Here is a 21199-nt window from a genome sequence, read left to right as displayed (position 1 = left end):
AAGAGCATTATAGAGGCACAAACTGTTATTGTTAGATTATGTTGTATTATTTTGAATAAATCCTTTGTGTTCGCAGTGGTGAAGATTATAGGATAATCAATTTAGACTTGGAAGGGGTTTTAGAAGTCCCTAAAAACAATAGTTGGAGGCCACCTAATCGCAGTCTTTTTGGGCATCTGTTTACTTATTTGTAATCAACCAATCAACAAATATTTACTAAGCATCTACTATATATTAGGTACTGTGCTAAAAGCTGTACTAGATGGGCTTTAAGATTTCTTCTATTCTAGATTTATAATTTTATGTACCTCATTATTTTATGGAGAGCAATGAAGTAGGGAAGTGGATATAATGCTGAACCTGGAGTCAGGAAGATTCATCTTCTTGAGTTTAAATATGGCCTTAGATATTCACTAGATGTGTGATCCCAGCCAAGTCACTTAACCATGTTTGCTTCAAGAAATATTGGTAAAATGGTCTGGAGAAGGAAATGACAAATCACTCTAGCATCCATGCCTAGAAAACCCCAAATGGGGTCACAAGGAGTCAAACATGATTGAAAATGACTGAACAACAACAAATCATTTTACAGTTGAGGAAACAAGTCCAGATAAACAAAATACCTAACATATCATCACAAAGAGACAGGGATGAGATTTGAAAGTTGGGAATGGAAACAGTTTCCTAGAATTCTGAAGGGAGCAGAGAGGAAAGGAAACAAACATTTAATTGTTTACTATGTGCCAGGCAGTGTACTAAGCACTTTACAATTATTATTTCATTTGATCTTCACAACAACTCTGGGAAGTAAGTGCTATTATTATTCCCATTTTACTATTGAGGAAACCAAGTCAGACAGAAGTTAAATGATTTGTCTAGAGTTACATAGCTATCTATGTAGTAGGTGTCTGAGGCTGGATTTGAAGGCTGTATAAATTGTGGTGGAGGGGAGGGAATGGAGGGATGATTAATTCGTTCTCTGCTATCTGAGAAGGTGATCTCATTCTCTCAGACCCCAAAATGTAATAGCCCTTGTCAGAGTGACCTACATGATACCAAATGTGAAAACAGGACTCCTTTCAAGGAATTTTTGAGGTTAGGTAATGCTGTCACCTTAACTATTATTCATAAGAATGAAGCTCTCAGTCAATAATATTGATTGACTGCCCCCTACATGAAAAACGCTGTACCAGCTGGACCCTGCAGGAAAGAAAGGCCATGTTTCCTCCTTCCATCATACTGAATGAGATTCTGTGGGGTGATAAGGAAGACAGTCACTCCCTTTGAGAAGTTCTTTGCCTCAGGTGAGAGACAGGACAAATGTGTAGAAGCAGAACTGACACAAATATCAATGCATATTTTCGGCTAGCTACAGGCAAATGAATGTTAACAGAATCAATGTTGGACTGAGTTTCAAAGGAGTGAAGTTGAAATCCTGGCCCCATAACATGCTACCAATGTGACTGCACAGATTGTTTCCTCCATGAAACCTGTTTTCCTATCTGTAAAATGAAGATAGACTATTATATTCGGAGGACAGCTAGGTGGCAGAGTGAATAGAATGCTGGGTCTGAAGTCCAAAAGACTCATCTAATTGGGTTCAAATCTAGCCTCAGACACAAATGAGCTGTGTGAGCTTGGGCAAGTCATGTCATCCTGTTTACCTCAGTTTCCTTATCTGTAAAATGAGCTGGAGGAGGATATGGCAAACCATTCTGGTATCTTTGTTAAAAAAAAAAAACAAACACCTCAGATGGGATCACAAAGAGTCAGACATGACTAAAAACAAGTGAATAGCAACAACCGATCACTTAGTTAACAGAATTCTAAGTAAATTTATGAGTTAAGTAATAATGCCCTGGAAGAAATTCTCATATCCTATCCAATCCTAGCTTCTTTGATAGATCTTTGTTGCATTATCATTTCTTTTTCTAGACTTCTCAGTCTATTTTCTACCCACTTCCCTTTGTCTACAAATATGGTCAAATTTCCTCTAATTAATATGATACAGTTCAAAAAATAGATGGGATAAAACTACCATATTCAAAATATACAAAATAAAAATAAAACTTTCTTTGACCTATAATGCCCTTAAGTTATTGCCTTATCTTTTGCTTATTGGCAAACATTTAGAAAGCATAGACTTTTGCCTCCATCCTGCCTCAGTACCCACTTGTGGATTCAACCTCTTGTAATCTATTTTCTTGACCATCACTGCTCTGAAATTGTTCTTTTCAAGTTCATTAATGTCTTCCTAATCACCAATACAATGTCATTCCCTTAGCCCTCATCTTTCTTGACTCCTTGATACCATTTGTTCATGCTCAGCTTCTTGAAATTTGTAACAATTTGTACAACTTTCTGTCCCACACATGGCCCAATAGAATGCTTTTCTCTTGAAAGAAAGAATGGTCACCAGATTTCATTTACTGTTTTGTACCAGCTGCTTCTGCCAGCTGGAGTGCCTGGCACACCCACTGTATGTATTATGGTTAAACTTTTGCAACTGGCTAATGTCTGATAATAATTAGTGTTTTGCCCAGCATAAGAAACACCATTTTGATATTCTAATGAGGACAGCAGTCATCACTTAAATGAACAAAGCCTTTAGTTGGAAATATAATGTAACAAAGACATAATCTACCAATTTGCTGAATATTGCTGAACATTAGTTGGGTGTGAGTATACATTTCAATACTGGATTGAGCTTACATAGCTAAATTGGATTTGGTTGGGTTGCCCTTGGTTCACATGTTTTCTCTTTTCAACCAGATAGCTAACGATAACAATCTAGATAAGTGATATAAGACAGGTATATCTGGAAAGAGTTGAAAAATCAAGAGAATGTAGGTAGCTTAGTAATTCAATACTGAAGAAATCACTCAAATTGCCTGCGATCTTCAAGTTCGTAATTAAAAAAAAATCAGAGATCATGTTATTTAGTGTAATTTTTGGTTTGAAGGTGATGCAGATTGAATAGAGTATATATAACTTTATGAAATGGAGAAGCCAGCATGGTAGAGTGGAATTTAGGTTGGAATATAGATCAGGAAGTAATAAAACAAACATATTTATAAAGGGTCTACTCTTTTACAACTATTTGAGAAAATGAAAATAACTCTGCAAAGTAGGTAATTTATTATCTCTGTTTTACAGTTAAGAATACTGAAGCAGGCAGAGGGTAAGTGGCATCTTCTAAATGTCAGAGGCTGAATTTAATTACAGGTCTTCTTGACTCCAGGCTCAGTGTTTCATCCACTGTGTCACCTCTATGCCTCAAGAGATCTAGGTTTCAGTCCTGGCTCTGTCACTATTTTGTTGAGTGATGCTGTTAGGCAAAGTCATTTTTCCCTAGGTCTGTTTCCCTCTCTGTGAAATGAATGGGTAAGAATAAATGATTTCTAAGATATCTTTTAGCTCTGGCATTCTATGTTCTAATGACCCTCTGCACTCTAATGTTTTTAAAATTCAATATTCAAAGTTGTTTGGAAAATTGAGGATAAAAGAATTATCACAGATGTAAATTTAGAAGAGATTAGTAAACAATATTATATGATGATCAATTCTGATGGAAGTGAATATCTTCAGCAATGAGAGGATCCAAATCAGTTCCAATTGATCTGTAATGAACAGAACCAGCTATACCCAGAGAAAGAACACTAGGAAATGAGTATGGATAACAACATAACATTTCCACTCTTTCTGTTATTGTTTGCTTAAATTTTTGTTGTTTCTTCTCAGGTTATTTTTACCTTTCTAAATCCAGTCTTTCTTGTGCAGCAAGATAACTGTATAAATATGTATACATATGTTGTATTTAACATATACTTAAACATATTTAAAAGTATGGGACTACCTGCCATCTAGGGGAGGGAGTGGAGGGAAGGAGGGAGAAAAGTTGAAACAGAAGTTTTTGCAAGGGTCAATGTTGAAAAATTACCCATGCATATGTTTTGTATATAAAAAACTATAATTAAAAAATGTAAAAAAAGAAGAGATTAATTAGAGAAGTTCTGTGACTTCTGTTCTATGACTCCATTGTTCTCCAAGAAGACTCATGACATCAGGAAGATGATGTTGTGACTTGCAAGTGAATTGGACTCTCAACTCTCTCTATTTCAGAGATTATTAAAATCCAGTGACAAGACAGGCCAAGATGATTAGAGATGACTCCAGATGCAATGGGAGATCTTGGATTTTTTTTTTTTTTTTTTTTTTTTGAGGCAATTGGGGCTAAGTGACTTGCCCAGAGACTCACAGCCAGAAAGTGTTAAGTGTCTGGGGTTAGATCTGAACTCAGGTCCTTCTGACATCAGGGTTGATTCTCTATCCACTATACCAACTAGCTGCCCCCGATCTTGCACTTTTTAAGCGAAGGTCTTTCCCCAACTCAGTTTAAAGCAACATCCTTTTGGTGATTTAAAGCTAGGTAAGAAATGAGGCAAAGATGGCCTAGTTTGTCTATTAATAAAAACACAAAACTATGAACATTTGGGAGGGGAAGACTTCAAGATTTCTGGCCAGAACAGAAACAAATGTTATTTACTCTCACTGTGAGCCATCAGACTCCAAAAGATGATCAAGTAAGGCTTGGGCTGGAAGCTGTTATTGGCCAATCAAGGAGAGCCAGAATGATTTGGCTTAGTCCCAGGGGTCCTCAAAATACGGCCACCGGGCCAGATGCAGCAGCTGAGGATGTTTATCCCCCTCATCCAGGGCTATGAAGTTTCTTTATTTAAAGGCCCACAAAACAAAGTTTTTGTTTTTTACTATAGTCCGGCCCTCCAACAGTCTGAGGGACAGTGAACTGGCTCCCTATTTAAAAAGTTTGAGGACCCCTGCGAGTCAAATAGCTCCATCTGAATCCCAGTGGGCTTTATCAAATCCTAGTTCTCCAGAGCGCTACTTGAAGAAATCATAAATGAATTTTATAAGGGAAATTTATAAATGAAACTACCTGAGACAAAAGGTGTTTATACAAGATTGAGTTCTTTGCTTATATGAAACTCATCTATAACACAACAGGATTAAATTGTCTTGCGGTCCTTTCCAACCAGGGGTGTGCTGGTAGATGATTAGCAACCAACTTTCTGAAAAGCTAGACACACTTTAAAATTTGATTTGTATTACTAAGCTTATTCTATTACTTTCCTAAGTCTAGATAATTAACAAAAAATAAACCAAGCCCTGCTTTGAAGCCTGTAATGTAAAGGCTCACAGGGAAAATTTAGCAAACAACAGGCTTTTGAGTCTGTAAGAGATTGGCATATCAGTTTCTAGCCCTCAATTCCATGAGATGACTTTCGTTTTTATCAGAAAATCAGCATTTCCCTTTAAATCTGTGATTTGTAAAAAGTTTCTACATGTATTTGAGGTTTAGTGCATTTATGAGGAATCTTTTCCCCTCTAGTAGAACATAACCATAATTTTTTATAATGGAAATCAAAGAGCAAATAAAATTTACTTAACATAAATTAAATTAATAGTACTCTGAAACACATTTGTTCTGGTAATGAGAGGATAGCTCTTTCAAAAACCACCCAGACCTTTTTTTTTGTCCTCTTCTTTCTTCTCACAAATTTATTAAGATAGAAAAAGACCATTCTTGATGAAGTCCTGTGTAACTAGGGCACAGAGAAACTGGAACATCAATGGAACTGGGGCAAACAGGGAAAAAGATCTGATAGAGATCAGTTTAGCTTAATGGTCCCATCCTCTGTGGAGGTTCCCCTTCCCTTGTGGGTGACCTCAGTTTACTATATCCAACTAAGACATCCAAGTTATATCAAATCCTTGAGACCTACCCTTGGTGAGGTCTTGAGCAGCCTTACCTTCCATGCTCTATTAGAAATCCTAGTCATGTCCCTGAGGTTAAATTTCCCCTATAAATCTACTTATGGCAATGCCATCTTTGCTGCACTTCTTTGAATCAGTTCACCAGGACACTGTCTTGTGGTGTCTTTCCCCTTATCCCTCCCCTATGCCATGTGGTATCTCTCCTAACCCCATGATGCTTTATGTCTTTCTTCTCAGACTCTGTCCTTCTCCTTATAGCAAATTAACTCTTTTAGTGAGCTAAATCCCTTTTAGGATTTAGCTTGCCAATTAAGGGTGTGCCCCAATCTAATGGGTGTTCCTTTTCTCCTGGCTAATTGTAGGTTCCATTAGGGAACTTGCTCTTTCCATCATTAATTGTTAAAACTCCTTTCTTGCTAACTATCTGCTCTCCCGCTCTACTTCATATTTACCACTCTTGGTATCTATTGTATCTCTTCATTTTGTCTGTAACCCCTGTAACCTACCTTTTGCCAAAGAGAAAAGTCATTGTGAATTCTTCATATGATAGAACCCTAACATTTGGTGCCTACAAACCACATCATTTGTGCTCCATCAGCTACATCACTCTCATGTCACCTCCCAGGAAAGGAGGCATTCATATATTTTCATTAAATGTTTTCTTTTATTTTAGTATATTTTATTTTCTCTGTATTAAAAAAAAACTCCTTAAATACAAACATTTATTCGATTCAGAAAGGTGGCTCACAATTTTGGAAAATCAAACTGCAACAGAAATACAAATTATTGACTTAGAGACAAAGGAGGAAAGTTTTGGCTGAAGGAACCGACTTACCTTTGGCACAAACACGAGGCAAAGTGTGATGGTGCTGCAGAATATTATGACCAATGCTACAATACAGAATTGTACATTGGGTTGGTCTCTGGTGAGGAATGAGACCGCTGCTCCAATGATACACATGATCCCCACGTTGTAGACACTCATTCCAATGTATTTGCTGTCGTTTAAAGCTGGAATGCTCACATTGCGAGTTTCCCAAGCTAGGAAACAACCAAACAGCTGAAAGAGGAAATAGAAAAGGAAGATTGTTATTGCTATTACATAGATCAGCTTTGTGTGTGTGTGTGTGTGTGTGTGTGAGAGAGAGAGAGAGAGAGACAGAGAAAGAGAGAGAGAGAGAGAGAGAGAGAGAGAGAGAGAGAGAAAGAGAGAGAGAGAGAGTGAATGTCCAAGGCAACTTCCACCTCTGACATCCCTAGATGTCTTCCTGTGATGTCTTTGTGCTGCTTTAATGAGATGTGGCTTCTCTGCTGAGGGGGCCAATTTGCTGGTCTCCCTGGGCACAGATCTGGGACCCTTATGGTTCTGATGCTTATTTTTTATCTTCAGCTTTGGGTTCTGCTGAATTCTTGGCCTGAGTGCAGTTATGCTCTTTGGAAAGAAATGTACTCTGTGTGGAGAGGCCAGTAGGACTCTTGGCTCTGAAGCCTGCCATCTCCAAGAAGTATGTGGTTGTCTTCTCAATTCTTCTTAATGTCTTAATTCAGTGGTACAGCTGGCTTCCAGCTCCACTGGACACTGCTATTGTTTCTACTATAAGACATCATTCTTTACGAGGGATGAGAGGAGAGAAAACTCCCTTATTGACTTCTCTCTCTCCTTCCTTTCTCTCTCTCTCTCTCTCTCTCTTTCTCTCTCTCTCTCTCTCTCTCTCTCTCTCCTTCCCCTTCTCCCTCTCCCTTTCTCCCTCCCCTCTACCTCTCCTTTTCCTTCTCCCTCTTTCTCTCTCTCTTCCTCTTTCTCTGTCTCTCTGTGTCTCTCATCTTTTTCATTTTAGTTTATTTTATTTTCTGTATTTAAAAAAATCTTCCTTAAATACAGACATTTATTCAATTCAGAAAGGTGACTCACAATTTTGGAAAATCAAGCTACAACAAAAATACAAATTATTGACACACATGACTCAAAGACAAAGGAGGAAAGTTCTGGCTGAAGGAAACAACCTACCTTTGGCACTTTTTTGTGTCTCTGTGTCTCTGTCTCTGTCTCTGTCTCTCTCTCTATCTCTCTCTCTCTCTGTCTCTCTCTCTCTCCCCAAGGCAATTGGGGTTAAGTGACTTGCCAGAGTCATACATCTACTAAGTATCAAGTATCTGAGGTTGGATTTGAATTTAGGTTCCCTGACTTTAGAGCTTTTTCACTTTCTAAAATAGGACTTCTTAAAACTTTTTCCACTCTTTTTGCGGGAAATTTTTTTACATGACCTATGTATAGGTATACAAATCAAACATGTATTGATAATAAATCATAATTTTGCAACCTCCTCATTCAGTTATGTGACCCCATGTGGGGTTGTGACCCACAGTTTAAGAAGCTTTGCTTTAAAAGATGCAAAGAAAAAAAGTGAAGAGTAAAGCTTTTCTTAGATCTGACTCTTGTTTATCAAACATTCTAGGATGGGGTTTATTCTTTAGCTTCCCAGTTATTAAAAGTTTCCTGTGTTTTGTTCAGTTGCCTTCATCAAATAGGCAATTACCTATAAAATGATGAGGTTGACCTTTATAATTTGTTAGGTTATTTAGGTAGCTTTATTATAGTTTGGTGATGGGTTATTTAAGAACATTTTAAAAAATCTCTTTTTTTTACATAAAGGAACTCCTGAAATGCTTTAGTAAAATCACAAGCTTCTTTTAGCTTGTAGTTATAAGCAGCCTAGGAAGTGCTGTTTAAAGGAAACAGCATACTTAGGGTAGATTTAGCCACCCAGTTTCCTGCATTTCATCAGATTTTACAATAGAGATGGAGTATCAGAGTACATTCCTAAATCATTACCAAGCTTCTCAGGGACTACAAGTGAATCTTGGCTAACGAGAACCAGTCACTCCCAGAGAGATGCTAGCAAGATCAGCCTAGTGTAAATAGTGGTCTCTAGGGTGTGTCAGAGACAGAGAGGATCAGTCCAGGATCTAAAAATGCTATGAAATAGGAATACAGATTCTAAGTCAATAACTCAGTCTAGAGGTCTATATTTAGGGATTGTTTCATTGAAGTTAGGGCTAGGATTGGAAAACAGGGAATTGGGAATGAGAGAAAATGGAAATATGGGGAATATAGGGCTCAGTCTATAGAATATGGTTATGGTGGTAAGGAAGAGGGTGTTGGTTTGTCTTGCATTTACTCTGTTATCTTGATTCCACCTCTGGATACTAGTTTATTACTAGACCCTTGGAGATGAAGGGTCCCCAAAGCTTGGATGGGAGGCATTCAAGTTACCAGATCAGAAAAACCTAAACTTCTGAGTTTAGATAAAATATCAACTTTATGTTACTACATTTTAATTTCTCAAACTTTGCTAGAATCTCCTAACTTTGGATGCTGAATAATACCTGTTTACCTGCATATCTCAACCCTTATATATAAATCCCCAAGTCTTTCTGCCTTTTTCCTCCCTCCAGCCCTTTGCCCTGAAAATAGGCTCTGTTTAGCTTTGGGAATACATAACTGTCCCTGTTTTCCTCCTAGGGATTTCCCCAATTGCTATGGCATAAACTCAAGCCTGTTTGCTATTCAGAAGATCAATAAGCTTATTTCTTATGGAATCTAGAAGGGCCTGATGGAGTTTCCCTCTTGTTTCTTGGTGGTTTAGTAGATTTTATAGGTTTTGTAGCCATCTGTGCCTTTTCCCCTACCTTCAAGGACTCAGCAGGTATCTAGTTATTGGAGATGTTGGTGCTATATAGTTAGTTGTAAAACTACCTTCACAGCTTCCAGCTCCTGCAAAGTGGTGCTTAACTGTAGGAATAGTAGTTCAGAGAATACGTATAGATGGGGAGGAGAAGAGAGCATTGAGTCTACTTCATAAAATTTTTTTTCTTTTGGTATGGATATGCATAAAGCTGCTGAAGAAAAAGGAACGCTTGAGGGTTGTTCTAAGGTAAAGGTTCTCAACTAAGAGTTCATAGATCCCTTGTTCTGATGGTTTTCAGGGGATCTTTGAATTTGTTTAAAAATATTTTACTAACTACATTTTAATATTTCTGGCTTCTTTTGTAATCTTATGTTTTTATTTTATGCATTTAAAAACAATATTCTGAGAATGGGTTTCATTAAACTGGTTGAGAGGTCTGTAACACAAAATAGATTTAGGAAATCAAATTTGGGATTACAGTTTGTCCATATTGCCTGTATAACACATTGCAGGTGGGAAGTGGTGTATTTTATAATAAACTACTATAAAGTTGCTAAGAGGGTGGAAAATAAGAACCATGGCTCAAAGCAATGTGCCTGTGGAGATGGAAGATCAGTTGCAGGAACAGGGAGGGTAGTTCTAACTGCAGTGGGAACTCTGAGTGAGGAAGAAACTATGCTCTTTTAGGGAAGATGCCTTATATGGGGTCAAACTGGTTGTAAAATCCATAGAAGGCACCAGAGAGATTGTAGGAGTTCTGAAAGTGTCTTTACCAAGTCCTTTTGTTCAGGTACAAGCTCTATAGGTCTCAGCATGCTGTGTGCTATTGGATCATACTCAATATTGCCAGAACTGTCAGTTTACAAATTTGCAGGGTTATACCCTTATCCTTTTGGCTCACTGTGACATAGTTTCCACACTTTTTTTCATTTACCCTCAAGAAGTGGGTATACATGTAAACAACTGAACAGCATCCCAATTATGATGAATTCTCTACTGATGATCTTCAAAAACTTTAAAAATCTTGCAGTACTGTTTTTTGTTTTTAAATCATGGTTGAGGGAGTTTATTTATTTTGATGAAGGGAGTTATTGAAAATGTTATTCATTTTTGTTCTGAACTTAAAAAATACCTTTTTACATACATATAATAGAACTGGGGAAAAGGGATTGTATATAAAACCACCTTTCTTACTTATGGTTTGCTTTTCTTTTAAAAATTACTGCAACAGGCTAAATTATTTTTAGGACTAAGCCTGCTATGAGGTACTTTGTCCCTCTTCATAGCATCTGCCTTTTAATGGCATCTTTCTCCTTACTTTAGTTAACTCTGGTTTGTCTGTTAACCTTCTCTATGCATTCAACCTGCAGTCAATAGTGTACACCTACCTTAATGGCATATTTCTTTAATGGCTTCTTCCAAACTCTTTTCCTTGGTAAAGCTATTGCTCTCTCAAATCGATTTCATATTTACCACTCCTGCTGCCTATTTTGCCTCTTCAGTTTTGTCTGTTATCTCTTCTCTTAAATAAATGTATCTTTTGGCTAAGAGAAACCATACTGTAATAAATGTATAATATGAAATAAATATAAAATTATGCTATATTAAATGAATGTATATTATGTATTTAGACATAATATGTAATAAATGCAACATGAATTTCAAAATTGTCTTGCTTGTAATAATATCTGGCCTTTGTTCTTTTCTGTTCTCCAAACATTAAAAAAATTCAATGATTTTCTTTTTGATCATCTTATCCTCTTTCTCCTTCCTATTCACACCCAATTAAAAAAAACCCAAACTTTATTATTACAAATAAATATGTTAGTCCAGGAAACAAATTCCCATGGCGATCATGACTGAATGTCTTTTTATTCATCCTTGACGCCATCACTTTTTAGATTTTTTTTTGGGGGGGGGGCGAGGCAATTAGGGTTAAATAACTTGCTTAGGATCACACAATGAATAAGTGCTAAGTGTCTGAGGCCACATTTGAACTTCTGACTTCAGGGCTGGTATTCTATCTGCTGTGCCATCTAATTGCCCCGCCATTACTTTTCGGCAAGAAAAGATTGTTCATCTAAATTGCTATTGAATGTAACTTCCTCATTTTGTATATGAAGAACTTGAGGCTCTAAAAAGGCTATGTTATTTGCTCATGGTTATCTAGCAGTAAAAGCTTGAGGCAGGATTTTAACTCAGGTCCTTCTGATTTTCACCTAGTGCTCTATCCCCTGCACCATCTAACTCCTTGTTCCACTGTGAGTTTGTTGTAATCTCATTGGGAGCAATATGGGGGCCAACTTTTTTTCATTGCAGAAATATCAATAGAGCAGGTCTCCTCTTCCAGGACTCCAGTTTTAGGTTTTTAGGTGTAATGTCTGCTTTGCTATTCTTGCAACCCCGATATATCAGACACAGACATTGAATTAGACATAGAATAGTTTCCTCTGAATCTGTAGGGGACAACTTTTGGTCTGATTAACGATAGTTCTGTTCAGTTCTGATGATGAAGTTGTGTTTGAATGGGATATGGTATTCCTTCCAAGCAGTGGTACCAGGCTTAGAATGTCACCTTTATTGCTAGTAGCTACTCCCAGAGTGGTAGGAGAGATAAGTTTCATTTGGGAGGAAATTATATTTTGGGTTATGGCATCAATGACTATTAATAACACTCAGAACCACTAAAATAAAGTCAAAGACCTTGGACTAGAGGTTGCCCATGTACAGGAATGGTTTGATAATGTCCTGGTGAATCTTTCAAGATGGCCAGCAAGGTCTTGCCTGAACTCACGAGAAGCATGACACATACAATGGTCTAATTCTTAGTCCTTGATGTTAGAAAGCCTATGTGTAGGAGGAAAAGTCCTGATATAATTAGGTCAGAAAATTATTAAGCTCACTAATTATGTGTAAAAATTTCTTTGGGGGGGGGTGGCAAGGGAGTTTCTTAATTGATAGTATGAAGGTGGAAACCTCTTGGCTTAGGAAAGCACTGATTCTCCCCCTACAGCCATTACTTCCTTTCAGACTCAGAGTCTCTGACTGCATGGGCATCCTATTCACTGATAGTTGGAGAAACTACTGCTTGGGACATTAATGAAGGCTCCCTCCTTTTCCCAAATCCCTTCTGTCTCTGTAGGATTCAAGGAATGATGGTATTAATGGTGTTCTAAGGCATCAGAATCTGTAGTAATCCCTGAGCAATTACAATAGGCCAAAGGGATTAAGCCAAAACTTTGATCAAAAGGTGATCAATATTAGCTGAGTATACCTGCCTCATAAGGTGATTGTAAGCTTTAAAACATTAAAAAAGTTTTTTAGCTTCAAAAGTATTTAAGACTGTAAACTTTGCCAAATATTAAGCCTTGTAAAAATGTAGGTTGATTTTAAGAATGACTAATTGATCATTTCTGAAATAAAAGTAGGGTTAGTTTGGAAGCCAAACAAGCTCAAGGAATAGGTATGCAGAATCTGTCAATAGACAGTCCAAAGGCTGATAGGACTTTATATAGGACTAGGAACGTGGGGCACAGAAAATAAGAGGAATGAAGAACATAGACCACTTGGAACATGAACCATTGAAACCACAGAATTTGCTTGTTCATCAAAAAATAGGCTTCTTTTATTTTCCATCTCTTCCACATGAATTTGGGGCCATGGGCATTGCTATGGACACAGGTAATATCTGGTCCAAAGTCCCTGACTTAATTTTAGCTGGTCCTGAGTGCTATTAATGGTCAATGATGCCATAACCCAGAATATAATTTCTACCTTGATAAGTTGTTCTGGTAATTCCATTGGCCACTGGACCTCAATAGTTTAAGGATCAATGCAACTAGAGAACTCTATATAGTGGTAAATCAGCTAGCTAACATATCATAAGACTGTACAATAATAGATGGTACCTCTGAAAAAGAATATGATTGACATTGACTCCAAAATCTACTGAGCCTCTCTCCTCTCTTCTCTTCTGTTTTCCCTTCTCCTCACTCTTCTCTCATCTTTCCTCTCAGTTCCCTTTCCCTTCCTCCTTTTCTTCCTTTTCTCCTCTCTTTCTCCTCTCTTTTTCTCTCCTCTTTCCCTTTCTCTTCTTTTTTCTCATTTTCTCCTTTCTCTCCTCTCCTCTTTTTCTCTCTTTCTCTGTCTGTTCTTTTACTCTGTCTCCTTTTTCTCTTTTCCTCTATCTAAATGGCTAGCTTTCTCTTTGCTTTTCTCCTTCATTTCTGGTTCCTTTTTATCCCACTTATTTTTCACTCTGTTCCTCCTCCTCCTCCTTCTCTTTCTTCTTCTCTCCCTTTCTCCCCTTCCTTCTCCTTCTTCCTTTTTCCCCTTTCCCTGCTCCTCTTAAGGGTGCATAATGTTGAACTTTTAAAAATGTTTGTTGTTAATCTAAAAATACTTCAATAGTTCTTGCTCTTAATTTCAAAAGAAAGTCAGCAATTTTATTTGACTAATTATCTAAATTAAGCCATATTGTATATTTGGTCTTCAGTTTTTAAAAGCAAACATTCCCCACCCCTGCTTTATAATAAGGAACACACACTTAGCTAACATAAGGATGTATATAGAATCCACAGCAACACAGAACAATACAAGAAAAACGTACCATGAGGAGACCTTTGTAGGCATAGACAATGCCGAGCCAAATAGTCATGTGACTGTTCTCACAGTGTTCCAGAATTGGACGGATGGAAATATCTCTGCCAGCAGGATCCGGCTACCAAGAAAAAAAACCAAACAATAATGATAACTGAATACTCTTATTGTCTTCTGCATTCAGTAATTCAATGAACAAGGACTTAATGAGCATTTATTAAGTGCCAATTATGCACAAAATGAAAAGCACCACAGTGTAATAGAGAGAGAGCTAGCCTTGGAATCAAGTCCTGCCCTAGATAAATACTGAAAGCGTGACTGGGCAAGTCACTTAATCCTATGGGCACCTCTCTAAGACCATAAATCACAACTGGGCAGCCAATTTTCCCTGGTGGAGGGAATTTTTCCTGGCGGATCTCTATATTCATAAAATCTCAGGTCTAGACAAAAGAAAAAAATACATGATGTACATAAATACAGTTCTGCAATTTAGAACAATAAAAAAAGTTACTTGGGGGCACTGAGACGTTCTGGCATGGCTAACGTGTGATAGACCTTAATTGAACCCATGTCTTTCTGACTACATCTAATATATCACAGCGCAAAAATTGGCTTGGTTTTTCACATATTGTACAGAACCTTTCTAAATCTTTCATAACAGACAGTCATCCTGTTCCTGTTTCAACACTTCAGTAACAGGGAGCTTTATACCTCCTGAGGCAGCCCCTTTGATTTTATAATAATAATAGCTAGCATTTATATGATGCTTTTTGGAGTAACAAGATGTCACAGTGGATAGAGCACAAGTCCTTCAGTTCAAATATGATCCCAGAGACTTATTAATGGAGTGATCTTGGATAAGTCATTTAACCCTGTCTACCTCAGTTTTCTCATCTGTAAAATGAACTGGAGAAGGAAATGGAAAACCACTCTGCCAAGAAAATCCCACATGGAGTCACAAAGATTTGAACATGCTTGAAATGACTGAACAAAAACATATGATGTTTTAAGATTTGCAAATTACATACATTATCTCACTTCGTCTTACTCCTAAAAAACTATGTGAAATAGTTTGTATCACGATTCCTATTTTCCAGAGTAGTATTGACTCTGGGAAAGATTTAGGTGACTTGGCCATGGTTATACAGCTAGTAAATATCTACTTTTAGGCAATTTAAATTAAGATTAGACAAAATTTGATCTCAGGTGTTCCTGACTCCAAGTCTGGCACTCTATCACTTAATCACCTAGTTCTATTATTACTATTATGAAATTTTTTCTTAAGCCTAAATCTAACTATCCAGTTTCTTACGAGTTCTGTAAATAAATAAAATTCTTTTTTGACGTGACAACTTTTCAAATACTTGAAGACAGTCATCACTTCCCCCCTCAGTCTTTTCCTGGCTAAGCATTCTAAGTTGCTTCATATAATCCCCTAATGGCAGACTCTCCAGTCCTCTTATCATTTTGTTTATCTTTCTCTAATAAGATTATTTGCTATCTTATTGTCTAAAATAAGTTCTTCAACTTATTAGTGTTTTTCTTAATATGGGACAGCTGAGTAGTGCCACAGTGCAGAGAGCCCTGGGCAGCGAATCAGGAAGACTCATCTTCTTGAGTTCAAATGTGATCCAGACACTTACTAGCTGTGTGATTTTGGACAAGTCACTTAGACCTGTTTGCCTCAGTTTCCTCATCTGTAAAATGAGCTGGAGAAGGGGAAATGGCAAACCAGTATCCTTGTCAAGAAAATCCCAAGTAGGGTAATGAAAAGTTAGACATGACTGAAATGACTGAACAACAATAATATGGTACCTAGAACTTAACACATTAATGAGTTAGATATGGTTCAATCAGGGCATTGTACAGAAAGACTATTGCCTCCTTATTTCTGGACACTGTGCCTCTCTTAATATAGTCCTAGTTTGTTAAGAGCAATTTTGGACATCATGTTATATTGTTGCTAATATTGTGCTGTTTATCCACTAAAACCCACTGGTTCTTTCTCATGAATGGGCTGTTTAAAGCCATATCTTTTTCATCTTGTGCTTATCCAGTCAATTTTTTGAACTTTATTTCCATTTATTCCTATTAACTTTCAGCTTGTAAATTTTGGCTCATTGTTCTCCCTGTCAAAATTTTTCAGATGCTGCGTCTGTCACCCACTTTATTAGTTTTCCTTTCCAGCTTTGTGTCATCCTGAAGGTTTGATGAGCATGTCTTGGGTTTATTTGCTTAACTAAGATCCTGTGCCTTACTCAGAGCTGTCAGTCTGTAAAAATACTGGGTGAGATGGCAATCCACAGACTTATAAAATTCTTGCACACTTGCTTATTGACAGGGCAAACAAAAATTGCAGACCTTAGTTCAAAAAACCAAAAATGTTTATTCATAGAATGATGGATTCTTAGCTATCAGTTAGAAAGGACCTTTAAAGACCATCCTGTCTGCCTCCATTTTAAAGAGGAGAAAACTGAGGCTCAGGAATAAGATGTCACTTATTCAAGGTCACATAGTTAATAGCAGAACCACACCCAGAATCTGGGATTTCAAGGCTAAGTAATTTTCTTGGTTTTCTTGGCAGAGATACCAGAGTAGTTTGAACTCAGGAAGATGAGTCTTCCTAATTTCCTAGCTTTATTTATTGTATTCCCCAGATACCCCCAAAATTTCCATGGTGTGAATATTCCTCTCAGTAATGGAGACCATAATTCATCTGTAACTCTGTGAATTGTCATGGCCAAAATATTCGTCAACTGACCGATTATACATGTATAAATTATGTCAGATTGCTTGCTATCTTGAGGAGGGAGAAATTAGGGAGGAAGGAGGAAAAAATTTGGAATTCAGAATCTTACAAAAATGGATGTTGAGAACTATCTTTACATGTAATTGGAAAAATAAAATAAAATAAGTACAAAACCCCCATAAAATATTCATCAACCTGGGGTTAACTTGGTGATGAATCTTAGAAATTGAACCATGTAGTAGACTATCATGTAGATACCATGTAATAGAACCATGTAGTAGTAAAGTAGAGATTATCTCTACTTCAATTAGCCCATTTTACAGATGAGCAATACTCAGCTCCAAAGAGGGGATTGCTTACCTGGCTTTACAAAATGGGTTTCTGAGAGAATGAGAACTAGAAGCTAGGTATCTTGATCCCCCAGTCCAGTGTTCTTTCCCCTATATCAATACCACAGTTTAAAATAATGGCAGTAGTGGGAGAGGATTAAATAAAAGAATGGAAAACAAAAAAAAAATTCTTATCTGACTTAGGTGTTGTATTCCCTGGGATTCTTGGATTCATTCAGGTTCCTTAGGATTAAGGTAAGGGAATTTGGATAGTTATAGCTCTTAAGTTAGGCAGTGTTATACCTGGGAAAGTGAGGGGATATACATTTTGTGGGGAGGCAGAGTTCATTCAGTATAATAAATAGGGAGAGATGAATAGGTATTAGGAGAGATAGGAGTAGAGAATGGGAAGGTGGGTAGAAAAGACAGGGAAATGCTCTAGGATAATATAGATGTTCCTGGGATGCTTGCAGACTCAGAAGAGTCTTGAGGAGGCAGCACCTTTGCAGATCAAAGGATATTACTGAATTATTTAGTCCCCAGTATTTCTCATTCAATTCCAATTCAATGCAGTAAACATGATAAAATGTTTCCTATGTGCTGTATTGGTAGACACTGGAGATACAAAGCTTGCTTGGTGGGAGGGGGTCTAGAATGTTCAGACATAGTCTTTGTCCTGTTCTTTTTAGTACCTGTTCCCTTCCTCCATCCCAGTGAACTCTAATATCTTCCCAGACCCCCTCTCATTTGTAATGTTGAATAGAGGAGTTGAGAGGAAGATAAGGCTTGAGCATGAATAATATTATCCAGTTGGAGAACATTTGCCTTCTCAAGGCTTGAACATGTGGGGAATTTCCTCTTGATCTGACATCTGGACAAACATTTTGTCAGTACAATTGATCAATCAGTTGATAAGCATCTATTAATCATCCATTCCTCTAAGCAGCTATTATGCACCTAGATATGGGGGATGTAACACAGAAAAAGAGACAGTCCTTGTCCAGAGCTCATAAATTTGTTCATTTATCTATTTATTATCAGAAAAAAAGATGAGTTTTAGATTTAAAACTTTTTATCTTTCTCTTATACAAGGTTGATCTAAGGAGGAAGAGAATGAATTCCTTCACCATCTAGGTCAAAGGCAAAATTGTTCTGGGCAGAACAATTCTGTCAGATTTCTTGTCTAACAATTCCTTGACTATTGTCCTTCAACCACAAGCTCTGTTGTGTAGGTGAGTTTAAGTAAGTTTTACTTCATTTTCTGACATAACTGAATGCAGTCAGGGTCCTACGGAGTCAGCTGTAGTCAAGGATCCCAGTGTGATTAACAGGTATGTGACATAGAGAGAAAGACCTACTTGATATTGAAGAATTAAGGATGAATCATGCTTCTGAATTACTTAAGCACTTACCCTGGGAATAACCCATTCATCACTTTGCATATCTTATTTTTGTAACCATCTTCATGACAACAAAAATAATTAATTCCAAAAAAATGACAAAGTGACAGTCACAGTAGAATCAGTCATAGAGAGCATCAGGGTCAGGAAGACTGGATCCAAGTTGCCTCAGACCCAGGATGACTATGTGATCCTAGGCAAATCATTTAATTTTGGGGCCTAAATTTCCTCAATTATAAAATGAAGGACAGAAAAGTAGCTCAATAGAGACAGAGTCAAGCAAGGATCAGGAAGATTTGAGTTCAAATATAGCCTCAATCACTTACTAGCTGTGACTCTGCATAAGTCACCTAATCTCTATTTGTCTCTGTAAAGAAGAAAATAACAAATCATTCTAGTATTTTTGCCAAGAAAAACCTCATGGACACTACTGATATGCACTGGTCCACAGGAACACAAAAAATTGGACATGACTGAACAATAACAACAATTTGAAATTGGACTAAATGACTAAGATCCCTTCCATCTCTATAAACTCTAGTCTCTCCGTCATATCTCCAGGATCAAATAAAAAATCCTGTTTGTCATTTAAAGCCCTTCACAACTTGGCTCCTTTCCACCTTTTCAGTCTTCTTACAATTGAGTCCCTTTTACACACATTTCAGCAACCTTCTTATTTTTGCTTGAATAGGACCCTCCATCTTTCGACTTTTTGCTGACTGTGACCCATGCCTGGAATGTTCTCTATCTTCTTGTTTCTCTGGATTCTATCAAGACTCAGATCAAAACTTGTCTTTTGCAAGATGCCTATTTTGCCCCCAGTTTCTTCCCTTATTAGTGCATCTCTTCTGAGATTGTTTTCCATTTCTCCTGTACACAAAACATCCCTAAAAGTCTTCATGCAGTTCAATACTTTAATCAGTGCTTGCTGTTGTCGATTATTCTGATGAACAAAGAGAAAGGTAGGAAGAAATATACCTATTCTTCTAGTTCATGGGACTTGAAGGAGGGAGGCCCATGCTTTTAATCATAATTAGCATAATACATTGAGAGAATGCTGGTTTTGAAGTTATAACTGATTTTCATACTTCCTAGCTTTCTTCCTAGCTAGTAAAGCAGCTTACTAGATAGGCAAAGTGTTTCAATTTTCTCATCTATAAAATGAGAATAATAATAATTACCTTTATAGGATTGTGAAGAAACCTCCTTTTATAATTGTATCAGGACTTTTGGGACATTCTGTATATCTGTATACTTGTACATAATTGTTTGTATTTTCTCTTTCTTCCCTTTTTCTCCCTGATTAGAATGTGAAGTCCTTGAGGTCAGGGACTGTGGTTTTTTCCTTGCTATCCTGAGTACTTAGCACAATGCTTGGCACTTAGTAAGCCCTTACTAAATGTTTGTCAACTGACTGACAAAGTCTGTGTCAATATGATGTCTGATTCAAGTTATCTTTGACACATATTGCCTATGTGACCTTGGAGTCGATACACTTGAATAGAGATCATAGCTCTAGACCTGGGAAGGTCCTTTGAGGTGGGCTAGTCCAACCCCCCAATTTTAAAGATGAGGAAACTGAATCCCAAGCCTCATCAATCACTTCAAGGTTACTTAGGCAGGGGATGCTGCCATTGTGAAACTACATTGGGAGAGAAAGTTTCTTCATTGGGAATTCTCTCTTCCAGAGGTGTCAAACACAGGGTCAGCAAATCGGGTGTGGCTCAGGAAACTCCCTAGTGCCTCTGGAATCCAATAAGAGTGTAAATGAGAAATATTTAACAAAATAAACAAAAATACAGTAAAACATAGGAAATGTTAATATGTGGTTTTCTAAGTCAACATGTCACCAGTAGGGATCATCAAGTATTTGTTAATGGCTCCTTTTCTATTTGAGGTACATGCCAAAGCTCTATACCAATGAAATCAAGTCTGGACAAATATTAATAATAGCAGCAGCAAGAACAATAATAATATGCTTTTAAGGCAGCTAGATGGTACAATGATTAGAGTGCCAGGCTTGGAGTCAGGACGGTTCATCTTCCTGAGTTCAAATCTGGCCTCAGGCACTTATTCATTGTGTGACTTCAGGAAACTCATTTAGCCCTATTTGCCTCAGTTTCCTCATCTATAAAATGAGCTGAAAAAGGAAATGACAAACCATTTCAGTATCTCTGCCAATAAACCCCTAGATGAAGTCACAAAGAATCAGACATGACTAAAAATGACAGAACCATAAGCATATATTTTATATGATTGCACATGTATAAAATATCAAATTGCTTACTATCTTAGGAAGGAGACAATGAGGGGAGAAGGAGAGAATTTGGGACTCAAAAATTAAAAAACGAATGTTAAAATTATTTTTACATGAAATTGGGACAAAATATTATTAAAAAATCTTTTTTTTTTTTGAAAAAAAGTCTCACATGTGGATTTTCTTTTCTGATCTTGAACGAGAATCCAGAGTTGTACTGTTGGAATCTTTACAAATTGTTAAGTCATTAGAATTGAGATGTTTTGGGCCAGAACCTGAAACTAGGTACTAAGTAGAATTAATTGATACAATGCTTGTGTTCACACCTTTACTCATTGGAGTTCACAAGTATGGGAGATTCACAATCTTTACAAACTTGT

General features: G+C 37.2%; 1 protein-coding gene across 1 annotated transcript in view; it reads right to left on the bottom strand.

Moving 5' to 3' along the window:
• The window catches only part of GABBR2 (gamma-aminobutyric acid type B receptor subunit 2), a 780032-nt gene that overhangs the window by 16939 nt on the left and 741894 nt on the right, over positions 1–21199 (bottom strand). Inside the window, exons 14-15 of the mRNA XM_051998595.1 lie at positions 14095–14205; positions 6632–6856 (exon numbers count right to left, since the gene is read on the bottom strand). Coding sequence (XP_051854555.1) covers positions 6632–6856; positions 14095–14205 — 336 coding nt within the window. The remainder of the gene's footprint in view (positions 1–6631; positions 6857–14094; positions 14206–21199) is intronic.

This window comes from Antechinus flavipes, chromosome 1 (assembly GCF_016432865.1).
Source record: "Antechinus flavipes isolate AdamAnt ecotype Samford, QLD, Australia chromosome 1, AdamAnt_v2, whole genome shotgun sequence".
Classification (NCBI taxonomy): Eukaryota; Metazoa; Chordata; class Mammalia; order Dasyuromorphia; family Dasyuridae; genus Antechinus; species Antechinus flavipes.
The sequence above is the reverse complement of the archived record's forward strand: the minus strand, read 5'-3'. Positions and strand labels throughout refer to the sequence as shown.